Source organism: Bufo gargarizans, chromosome 2 (assembly GCF_014858855.1).
Source record: "Bufo gargarizans isolate SCDJY-AF-19 chromosome 2, ASM1485885v1, whole genome shotgun sequence".
NCBI classification, from domain to species: domain Eukaryota; kingdom Metazoa; phylum Chordata; class Amphibia; order Anura; family Bufonidae; genus Bufo; species Bufo gargarizans.
In genome coordinates, this window is record NC_058081.1 from 462906205 (window position 1) to 462918944 (window position 12740).

At 40.9% G+C, this 12740-nt stretch overlaps 1 protein-coding gene across 4 annotated transcripts in view; it reads right to left on the bottom strand.

The window, feature by feature from the left end:
* The window catches only part of GABRG2 (gamma-aminobutyric acid type A receptor subunit gamma2), a 259789-nt gene that overhangs the window by 22142 nt on the left and 224907 nt on the right, over positions 1-12740 (bottom strand). For 2 of the 4 annotated variants that reach the window (XM_044277833.1, XM_044277832.1), the window contains exons 6-7: positions 3897-4046; positions 2423-2628 (exon numbers count right to left, since the gene is read on the bottom strand). In XM_044277833.1, the coding sequence (XP_044133768.1) occupies positions 2423-2628; positions 3897-4046 (356 nt within the window). Of the gene's footprint in view, positions 1-2422; positions 2629-3896; positions 4050-9014; positions 9033-12740 lie in introns of all 4 variants that reach the window. The other 2 variants (XM_044277831.1, XM_044277830.1) reach the window with 2 other exon arrangements.

Here is a 12740-nt window from a genome sequence, read left to right on the forward strand (position 1 = left end):
TAATGGCCGCACGCGGCCGATAGAACGCCGAGTTCATATGGACGAGGCCCCGCCCACCAGGAGGCGTGTCCCGGTACCGTATCCAATCAGAAGTAGGGGCGGGCTCTCTAGCTCCGCCCCCTGACCGGCCGATGCCGAAATTGATTCCAACACTTCCTGACATGAATTGCGTTATACGCAGTGACAGGGAGAGTGTCACTGCGTATAACGCAATTCATGTCAGGAAGTGTTGGAATCAATTTCGGCATCGGCCGGTCAGGGGGCGGAGCTAGAGAGCTGAAAACCATTTCAGAATTATTTCATACTTATTTCCACTACATGGATTTTCCAAGCAAAATCATTTGAACTGTGAAATGTGTAACTGTATAATAACTGGTTAGACAATAGAGGATGTGCAGTCAACTTCATCAACCATCAATAAAATACATAATTCTGGTAGGTGTAATGGCATAGCAGTCTCAAGACTTTGCAAGAAAGTTTCCATCAATTCTTTAGACAGTTACCCAAATGATGATACACCTGTAAGACATTCCATTGAGACATGCCAAAACAATTTGAAGGATTGTCAGGTACCAGCTATGAAAACCATAACAAAGAGGTCACAACTTAAAGTGATTGTCCAGGTTGAATTTTTAAATCCGCCCCCACCGACCTGGTTCTTTCCATTTGGTTCTGGCTTCCAGGCTCTCTATACTGCACTTCCACTACACTTCCCTGTCTTTCAACTTCCTAAATGGATGGGGTCACATGTATTCAGGCACAAGCAGCACATGACCCAGTAGTGACTAAACACTTGAAGACACATTACTGCCAAGGACAGTCATTGCCTACAACAGCACATGTGACCCTGTCTGGGCAGGAAGTCAAGGACCAGGAGTGCAGTGAAGACAGCCTACTGTAGGTGTGAGTGAGCCAGAACTGAGCAGGGAGGAGATCAGTATGGATTTCTTCATAGGTCTAGCTGATTTAAAAAAAAAAAAAAAACTTTATCAAAGCCATTGTATGGTTGTTGGAGATTATTGTTATTTAATTGGACAGGTAACAGGAATTTCTAAAGCATTGTTATAATTTTAATTCCTAAATTAATATTACATTTGAAATTTGAATATATTAAACTCTGTAAATGTTTAAAAAACCCTCATAGTCTTTTAAGAAAGTGTATTTTATAGTAAATGCTAGACAAAAAGAAGGGGAAAAAAGGAGATATATATCTACAGTCTTTCTGCCTCAGTGGGGGAGATTTATTAAAACTGGTGTAAAGTAAAAATGGCTTAGATTTCCATAGCAACCAATTAGATTCTGTCTTTAATTTGTCAGGGCTTCTTTGGAAAATAAAAGATGGAATCTGATTGATGTTTTTATAAATCTACCCCAATGTTTTTTGTGACACTACATGAGAGAAAACAGCAGAATATATCCATCAAATTGGTTGAAAGCACACAACACATCAAGAAGAGTCTATCTCATCAACAAATATACAGTATATAGAGAAAACATAGCAAAAAACAGAATCAGCATAGGGAAGTGAAATGCGAAGGTTAGATGCAACATTTCTGCTTGTACTACAGTATATTGGGCTGAAGAGTACTCTTTAATAAAAGACCACAATAAAGAATTGTATTAATATTCTATCTTTTAAAATTTCTACTATGTGTTAAAAATTATAGTTGCTATATTTAGCAGTTAGCGAGATACATCATTTGGGGAATACCTGTTTAAACACCCTAATAATTCAGTATACTTTTTAAAATATGTTGTATTAAAGACTATGGAAACAGTGACATAAAAATGTTTTTTTTACTTGGTATGGAATGTTAGTAGTTACCTTGAGTTGCAATTAACTTAGTCTTTATTCCAGAAATCATTTTCAGACCCATCAGTATAGCTGCGTCTTTATGCTTATTTCTCTTCTACAGCCCATGAGAGATCTTTTCTACCTTGTGCTCATAAATGTTGAGAAGTGCATGATCCCCACTCTCCCTACAGATTTTGCCAGGAGTGCTCCACTTTCTCTCTATTCTCCTGTAAGCTGCTTTGTTTATGCTATATCCCTATAAATCTGCTAAGTGATCTACCCTCCTTAAATTCTTTACCTCCCTCTCCACATTCTAATCTGCTTTGCATGACCTCCTCCCCATCCCTGCTGCTATCTCCAAAATATAGAGAAAGGAGGATGATAGCAGATAAATATGATATAGCCATGAACTGATGGATCTATGTCATATTTAGCAGACCAGTCAGCTATGTGAAAGAGTAACAAGGAATCCGCAGCAGCAATGTGGTGGAATATTTTGGTAACTATTTATCCAGCTGCTGTATCTGGCAATTTGGACACAACTGAACAATAAAAAAAAGAGCAAGGTGACACTAGTAACCAGTGACACATTTTATAAAATAGCAAAAATATTTTCAGCATACTTACTGGATTCTTTTTCTTTTTCTCTTTGTCCTTACTTGGCTTCCTGTTACTGACAAAATAATGAAGTGTACCATATTCCACCAAGGCAGAAAATACAAAGATGAAGCAGACAGAGACAAATAGGTCCATTGCTGTGACATAAGACACCTTAGGCAAAGATTTCCGAGCAATAGTACTGAGAGTGGTCATAGTGAGGACCGTTGTGATACCTAAAAAGAGAATTAATGCTTCAGTACAATACAGTATCCTGGTGCAAGGCATTTTTTAGCAGCTGCTATGATTTACAGTTTTCAAAGATATTTCAATAGACTGTCACTTACACAATCTACACCAAGATAATATGGAATACAACATTTTCCTCCAGACACCAGAGGGTGGCAGAGAAGATGCATATAAAGGAGATGTGTGTATACAGGGGAGATGTGTATAGTGTGTAGCGTTATTATCCTGTTGCCTATGTTAGTACCATAGGGCTATTATTTAATAAGCCACCATCCAATAATAATAATAATAAGATAATTTGGTCTACATTCAATATGAGAGAATTTTGTGTATACAGAAAAGCTGACAAAAACACTGACAAATGACTTGTGGCATGTGACTTAAAAATGAATTCAACATTTTACAAAAATATGTTTATAGTTAAACTCATGTAATTTTCTGATGATACATTTTCTTGAAACATTTGAAGGATTCAGTGACGGGTACTGATAGGAATAGGGGTGTAACTAGGAAAGTTGGCCAGTGGAAACCATAGCAAACTTTAGAATGGGCCTCCTCCCTAAAGCATGAACTCTTATGTGCACGATGGCTAAATATGTTATAAAATAAGCATAAGAAAGGTCTGAATTCTTTACAAAGTAATTTTAATTTATTGTCTGCAATGTAAATAACGTTAATTCACTTCAAATTGCAATGTTTAGATGGGTTGTTCCATATGGAAAACCATATTTTTAAATGAGCACTTGCTGGTTATTAGTTGATTTTCATGGGTTCCGCAGCTTGAACCTGCAGGAGGCCATACATTTGTAGTCCAGAAGTCGCTCCAGAAGTCGCTGCATGTAATACATGCTCATACTGAGTATTCGAGAGCAGATATTGTTCTATTTAGAGGTCATTGCCCCTTGCCTAATCGAGAGGGTTCCCTCCATGTATATGAAGCACATGGGGGGATTTATTTCATATTGTACTCCTAATAAAAATGCTCTGGAGTTCTATATATTAATTTAGTAACAGATAACATTGTTTGGTCATGGGAAGCTACACACACTCTCGATAAACACCATCCACGCTTTTCAAAAGTGATGAGCATGATATAAAATTTCTGACTACACAAAAAATATTTGCTTTTGTACACCGGAAAACTGTCATAGAGCCTTTAAGAAATATAGTATGTGACCTAACAGGACATATGAACAGGGGAACAACCCCTATAAACATAGCTATGCTATCAAGCAAGAGGCATACAGTTACTTACCTAGAGAAGTCCGAGCTGGGACGGCATCTTTGTTAATCCAAAAAGACACCCATGACAAAACAACAATGAGGGTGCAGGGTATATATGTTTGTATAGTGAAATAACCCATTCTTCTGGATAAATCAAAGTACACTGCCATTACAACGTAGTCTCCTATAAAGAAACGTAATAAAGTAAAAACAATAATTATAAGAATACAAGCACTATGACAATTAGTCAAATATAGTACTTACAGCAAAATGACAGGCAAATGTGGATTACAGCAAAATGTTAACAAATCACAGATATTGCAAGCCATTCACAGCCGGGGAGAAGACAAGCTGTTTTTGTAAAATTTGTTAAATCCAAAGAAAAGAGGCTATGTAAGTGAGAACAACAAGTACTCTTCTACCTGGCTGTGAAGAAATTTTCAGAGATTGGACAGCATCAAAGACAGAAAGAAGAGTACTCCCACTGAGGGGAAAAGGTCTTCTCCTCCTATTACCCTTGCTACTCATTAGCATATTAGGCACCAGAACAGAGGGGGGGGGGGGGGCATGGTGGTGAAAAGGAGGGCCAATCTGGGGGAAAAACCATATGTATATATCTGCTGGAGGTAGGCTACAGATGAGGGCATTAGTTTTAGAAAAAAAGAAATCCTGTGTTTTGTTTTAATATTTAATATTCATATTTAACTGAGTATTTTATTTAGATTTTCTTTTATATTGCAGTTACAAATAATGAACCAAAATACAAATAATGAATGTTAACTTTTTCACTTGTAAACGTTTAATGCAACTTATATGCGATTTGACCGTCATATGACATTTGATGAAATATACTGTGTATTGAGTCACGCAGACTCCATATGGAAATGAAAACACATGGTCATGTGCACAAACAATGATTCCATAAAAGAAACCAAAATGAACTGTGTTTCAGTAATTTGTATTGTTGTGTACAAGAGGCCTAAGTCTGGGTTTTAAAAATGGCACCTGCTCTTGAGCATAGCAGGCTAATTTCTCATTGCTTCACCTCCTAAAAAATGTACTAAAAAGTCACCAAAAAGTCATATACACCCAAAATGCTATAAGATTAACCTACTAAAAAAGAGCCTTTATACTGCTCCATATACATACGTATAAAAAGTTATGGGAGTTAGAATATGGCAATACAAATAATTCAAAGTTTTTTTTTTCAGCATTAAAACACAACAAAAAATATATAAGTGTAGTATCTATGTAATTATAATGAAATAAGATAACAGGTCAGTTTTACCACATAGGGAACATTGTAAAAACAAAACCCAGAAAAACTGTGGTGGAATAGTGTATTTTTCCAATTCCACCTCATTTGGATTTTTTTTGTTACAGCTTCCCACTGTCTTGTGTGCAATATTAAATTGTGTCATTAGAAATAATCCCTTATACAACTATGTGAACTGTTCTGGGGGTAAAAAACAAAAATGCTAAATGTACCCAACCAAAAAGGGTAAAAAGGTACTGTCTGGCCACTTTTTTCAAATGTGCTCAGAATATTGTAACATAATAAAATTTTTTATCTCACAACCCTGTTCCAAAGCTTTCCGAGTCCCATGATGGACCCTCTTGACTTATGACAGGTCTCACCAATGACTAACTGTAATGTGCCAACCCTTTTCCCAGTAATTAACTACAGGGATACATGTCCATATTAAAAGGGTCTGGAAACAGAGACCAAAAGGGGACCTGGTAAGCATCGTTTGGAGAGTGACAGGGGATCGGTATTCCAAGTTTTGTCTTTTACAGATGCAGCCGAGCTGAACTTTATGGTTAATTTTGTTAAGTAAAAATTGGAACAAAAATTTAACTATTTTAATGTATTTCAATGGCTTTTGTCACAAGATGGCACGTGATTACACTGTGACGTGTTATCAGCGTTATCAGTCATCTTTAGCTCAGCTACATCTGTATTATTTTAAACCATTCTGAGCATTTTTTTTTTTAAATATTTAAGTGATCGGACAACCCATTTAATGAATAAAACTAACTTAAAGGACTTAAACATAAAAAAAAAAAAAAAACTATTTGGAGAATTTTACAATGTACCCATCACACAACCCTTTTAAGTGCAGATCCATGTAAATCTGACAAAAAATATGTTTTAACTTGTCTTTGACATCTTGATATTTGACTATACTCATAGTCCCCAGCAGGGGTACACTTAGAGTTGCCTGAGCTTAAGGACAATAAATCTCATAGGCCACTGACCAACCACTCTAGCCTTGATATAATTGGCTATTAATACTAGTGCTAATTGAGCATGCTTGGCCGAAAAAACCAGTTCGGCTCGAGCATCTCGATGCTCGGCACATGGGAGTAATCGACCCTCACTGTAAGTACTACCCTCAATGTAATGCTGTAGCCATGTTGGTTACTGGCATTACAGTGATTGGCTGGCTAGAACGCGTCACCGGTTGCTATATAGCACCAGATGACGCGTGTTCGGCTCAGTCTTAGTCAGGAAGAGCTGTGCTGAGAAGGGACAGACAGTGTAGGGAGTGATATACAAATATTTTTAGTAGAAAAACTTTTCAGAGACCCAAAAGTCCTTTTAAGGACTATTGTTGTGTGTGGCAGCAGCAATATATATTTTTAGCGCAAACTGCGCTAAATTGCTAAAGCTTTACAGACCCAAAACTTATTTTAAGGACTATTGTTGGTTGTGGCAGCAGCAATATCTATTTTTAGCACAAACTGCACTATATAGCTAAAACTTTACAGACCCAAAAGTCCTTTTACGACTGATTGTGTCAGCAATAACTACTTTTAGTGCATCCTGCACTAAATAGCGTGCAATAGTTAGGCTACTGAAGACAGCGACATTAGCTGCGCCACATCTCCTGTTTAAAGTGTGCACATCCCAAAAATATCTGACATCCAGTGTACTTTTTCCGTAGACGGTGTTTGCTGCATAATTTATCTGTGACATACAGTGTACTTTTTTGTGTAGATGCTGTGGACAGTGACATTAACGGTGGTAACTCTACTGCATAACATTTACTCATCCCAAATGCCTGTGACATTCTCTGTAATTTTTTATTAGCCCCTGGTGTGACAGCATTGACATTATCTGCGGGATATCTCCTATGTGACGTTTCCACATCCCAAATACCTTTTTAAATTTGTAAAAAATGTGTTACGCTACTGTACGTGTGACAGACTTTTAATCATATATAACATATATAACATTTACCAAGAAGAAGTCAAGCAGTAAGGGACGGGGCAGTGGCCGTGGTGCTGATGGTGCAAGCAGAGGCCGTGGCACTGGGAGCGGTGAAACTGTGCCTGCTGCCAGGGGCACAAGAAAAACAATCATCCACAAGACCTAGCTTCATGTCCCAGCATTTTGCAGGGCGGCACAGGACACCACTCTTGAAGTCAGACCAGTGCGACCAGGTGGTTGGTTGGATTGCAGCAGATAATGCTTCCAGTCGGTTAAGCACAACCATTTCTTCCACCAAGTCTAGTCTCAGTAGCCAAGAGTCTGCTCAACCCAATCCTCACCCTGATCCTCCTTCCGTCCACCATAGAGAGTCTGGGCAAACATGTGATCCCACACTCGGATATTCTGAGGAGCTCTTTTCAGCGGCATTCCTTGATTTGGCCCTCTCGCCAAGCACACTTGAAGAGGGACAGATCTTGTGCTCTGATTCCCTAACTCTTGAGCATCCACAATCACAAGAAGATGATGGTGGGGAACGACAATTGCTGTTTAATGAGGTGGATGATGATGAGACACAGTTGCCAATAACTCAACGGCAATTACTGTCTCAAGAGGTTGATAAAGAGGATGAGACACAGTTGTCACTCACTGAGGTTGTGGTTAGGTCAACAAGTTAGGAGGATGAGCAGAGTGAGGAAGTGGAAGAGGATGTGGTGGACGATGAAGTCACTGACCCAACCAGGGATGGTGGAAAGCCGAGGGAAGACAGCAGTACAGAGAGGGAGGGATCTGCTACAACGCAACAGGCTGGAAGAGGCAGTGGGGTGGCAAAATAGAGAAGGCTGGCCACACCAAACAGGCCCACAACTGTTCCACTGGGCACCCCCTTGCGGAAATCTCCCTTGCCAAGGGTTAGGTGCTCCGCAGTATGGCACTTTTTTGAGTAAACTGCAGACGACAATAGAATAGTAGTTTGCAACCTGTGCTGTACCAAAATGAGCCGGGGCGTGAACACTAGAAACCTAACCACCACCAGCATGATCCACCACATGGCATCCGAGCACCGTAATAAGTGGTACGAATGCCTGGGTCCACAATCTGTGTCTGTGGGTCAAACCACTGCCTCCTCTTCCCCTGTGTTAAGTGCTAGCCAATCCCCTGTTGAAGGTGCAGGGCCATATGCCTTTCGCCCAAGCACCATCAGCGACCATATTCACTTCTGTGTCTCAGCGCAGCGTCAAAATGTCCTTACCCCAGGCTTTTGAACGCAAGCACAAATGCCACCCATAGGCCATATCACTAAATGCACATCTTTCAAAATTACTGGCCCTGAAAATGTTGCCATTTAGGCTTGTGGACACTGAGGCCTTCCGCAGCCTGATTTCGGCGACCGTCCCGCGTTATGCAGTCCTCAGCCGCCACTATTTTTCAAGGTGTGCTGTGCCCACCTTACAACAACATGTGTCCCATAACATAACACGTGCCCTGACCACCACAGTTACTGAGAATGTCCACATAACCAAGGACACATGGACAAGTGCATTAGGCCAGGGACACTAAATTTTGCTGACGGCACAGTGGGTAAATGTTGTGGAGGCCAGGAGCGAGTTGTACCCTGAGATGTCACAGGTTCTACCAACGCCAAGGATTGCGGTTCCTAATTCCATCAGGGTTTCTGCCACCACCTACGTTCGTGGCTCCAACCTCCACTTCTCCTCCTTTGCCTCCTCCTCCACTTCCACCTCAGAATTATCCCTTTTGCAGCACCAGTCAGGCATCATTTGGTAGCTGGAAGCAGTGTAGCACTGCAGTGGGGGAGCATCAACAGGACGTGTTGAAGCTGATCTGTTTAGGTGACAAACAGCATGTTTAGGTGACGCAGAGCTGTGGCAGGAGATAAGAGACCAGAATGAGCTGTGTCTCTCGCCACTCAACCTAATGTGACTGACCATACTGGCTAAACCTTAGCAACTGATCACTTGCTGAGGATTGCTCCCCTGATTATAAACACGCTATAGTGTTTGGGGTTAAGCATTACCTCCCATTTAGGCCACTTTATGTATTTATTTTGTCTGATAATGGCCATAAATTGGTGGCGGTTTTGGAGCTTGGCAAGCTCACACACATCCCATCCCTAGCATTCTGTCCGGACCCCCTGATGAAGCTAGATTATCTAGCGAAACATGTTGGGGGACAGAGCTTAGTGGTTTTAGCCTCTGATATACCTGTCAGTTTAAGTAAATAGTGCAGCACAGCGTTAGTTTATTCAGTTAAACAAGCAAATAGTGGCTGATATCTACTATCACCAAATATATAGGACGCTACAGCACTGATTGCTATATAGTATCCAAGTGTGTGACCTGGGGAGTGCACCCCCGTTTGTCATAGCAACTATAGCACATCAAGCTCACTACTGACAAGCATCAGATAGTTTTTTACGAGTATTCTTAAACACCTTATTAAAAGTTACGTTTTATTATCTGGGGCACGTGAGGTTATTGGCCGTCCGAGTAGTACGCCACTTTTATAGACTGACAATAACACGCACAAAACCAAAAAAAAATATATATATAATTGAGGAAAAATTGTTAAGAAACATTCTTTCCTGTACAGGTCCTTCTAAAAAAATTAGCATATTGTGATAAAGTTCATTATTTTCTGTAATGTACTGATAAACATTAGACTTTCATATATTTTAGATTCATTACACACCAACTGAAGTAGTTCAAGCCTTTTATTGTTTTAATATGGATGATTTTGGCATACAGCTCATGAAAACCCAAATTTCCTATCTAAAAAAATTTGCATATTTCATCCGACCAATAAAAGAAAAGTGTTTTTAATATAAAAAAAGTAAACCTTCAAATAATTATGTTCAGTTATGCACTCAATACTTGGTCGGGAATCCTTTTGCAGAAATCACTGCTTCAATGCGGCGTGGAATGGAGGCAATCAGCCTGTGGCACTGCTGAGGTGTTATGGAGGCCCAGGATCCTTCGATAGCGGCCTTAAGCTCATCCAGAGTGTTGGGTCTTGCGTCTCTCAACTTTCTCTTCCCAATATCCCACAGATTCTCTATGGGGTTCAGGTCAGGAGAGTTGGTAGGCCAAATGAGCACAGTAATACCATGGTCAGTAAAGCATTTACCAGTGGTTTTGGCACTGTGAGCAGGTGCCAGGTCGTGCTGAAAAATGAAATCTTCATCTCCATAAAGCTTTTCAGCAGATGGAAGCATGAAGTACTCCAAAATATCCTGATAGCTAGCTGCATTGACCCTGCCCTTGATAAAACACAGTGGACCGACACCAGCAGCTGACATGGCACCCCAGACCATCACTGACTGTGGGTACTTGACACTGGACTTCAGGCATTTTGGCATTTCCCTCTCCCCAGTCTTCCTCCAGACTCTGGCACCTTGATTTCCGAATGACATGCAACAGTCCAGTGCTGCTTCTCTGTAGCCCAGGTCAGGCGCTTCTGCCGCTGTTTCTGGTTCAAAAGTGGCTTGACCTGGGGAATGCGGCACCTGTAGCCCATTTCCTGCACACGCCTGTACACGGTGGCTCTGGATGTTTCTACTCCAGACTCAGTCCACTGCTTCCGCAGGTCCCCCAAGGTCTGGAATCGGTCCTTCTCCACAATCTTCCTCAGGGTCCGGTCACCTCTTCTCGTTGTGCAGCGTTTTCTGCCACACTTTTTCCTTCCCACAGACTTCCCACTGAGGTGCCTTGATACAGCACTCTGGGAACAGCCTATTTGTTCAGAAATTTCTTTCTGTGTCTTACCCTCTTGCTTGAGGGTGTCAATGATGGCCTTCTGGACAACAGTCAGGTCGGCAGTCTTACCCATGATTGCGGTTTTGAGTAATGAACCAGGCTGGGAGTTTTTAAAAGCCTCAGGAATCTTTTGCAGGTGTTTAGAGTTAATTAGTTCATTCAGATGATTAGGTTAATAGCTTGTTTAGAGAACCTTTTCATGATATGCTAATTTTTTTAGATAGTAATTTTTGGGTCTTCATGAGCTGTATGACAAAATCATCAATATTAAAACAATAAAAGGCTTGAACTACTTCAGTTGGTTTGTAATGAATCTAAAATATATGAAAGTCTAATGTTTATCAGTACATTACAGAAAATAATGAACTTTATCACAATATGCTAATTTCCTGAGAAGGACCTGTATATTTACTTGTATATACAGTGCAAGTGCTGCTAAAAATTATAAGGAAGAAGCACTCCGATACAACCTGTATATCACATAATGGAGGGCCTCATTCACATTGTGGTACAATAGTTCAGGTAGTGGGACTCCTACACTCATAAAGCCTATGCAATAAGTGAAAGGGCTGCCTGGTCCATTAGAAAAGGTCAGAAAGTGAAAGAAACGCCACCAAAATGGATCTGGAACAGCAAGGGGATGATGTCTGGATGGATCTCGGACTCCCAGGTCGCTGCTGGGAACCAAGTTCTCCGAGTTTTACGCCACTTTCACAGACTGACAAAAATACAAATAAAATCAATTTTACAGGAAAAATTGTTGGGAAACATTCTTTCCAGTATAAGCACTTGTATATAAAGTGCAAGTGCTGCAAAAAATTACAAGCAAGAGGCACTTTGAAACAGCTTGTATATTGCATAAAGGAGGGCCTCATCCACATTGTGGTACAATTGTTCAGGTAGTGGGACTCCTACACTCATAAAGCCTATGCAATAAGTGAAAGGGCTGCCAAAAATTCCAAGGAACCAACACTCTAAAACACCCTTTGTTACATATAAAGGAGGGCATCAGACACACCCTTGAAAAATTATGATTGATGGCCTGCTGGTGACTTTCAAAAACATTTGGAGCAAGGGCCTGCTGATCTGACCATCTACAACCTTAGGGGCGAGGGCCTGCTGCCGCATTGGTGACTCTAGATAACCTCTGGGCAATTGCACGTCCCCGTGACGGCGAAGATCCATTTGGATGTCTGCCCTATCAACTTTCGATGTTCTTTTCTGCGCCTACCATGGTGATCACGGGTAACGGGGAATCAGGGTTCGATGCCAGAGAGGGAGACTGAGAAAGGGCTACCACATCCAAGGGAGGTCAATGGCTGAAATCTTATTGGCTGTTGTTGCCTTGCCCCTTTTTCTTTCCTAATTGTGAACAACCCAGAGAGGGTGGGTCAAATTATTAAAGCAAAAGCATCCAAGGAAGGCAGCAGCCTCGTAGCAATTACACACTCACGACTCGGGGAGGTAGTGACGATAAATAACAGTACAGCACTCCTAAGCCGCCCTGTAATTGGAATGAGCACACTTTCCATTAACAATGATTTATTGGAGGGCAAGTCTGGTGCCAGCAGCCAACTTGCTCCCGGCCTCTGCAAGGTTCGCCTAATGTGCCATCATGGTGAGGATTGTGTTGACCAGACTCTTGGCTACTGAGACTGGACTTGTAGGTGAAGGCCTGCTGCCGCTTTGTTGACTCTAGATAACTTCTAGGCGATTGCACGTCCCCGTGACTGCGACAATCCATTTGGATGTCTGCCCTATAAACTTTGGAGCAATTTTTTAACAAGGACCTTCTTTTATATCATTGTTTTGCTTGTCCTCTCCACCAGACAAATAAGAGATGAGAACTTCTCTTTGTAGCGGGGGATGAAAAGGGTAAACAACC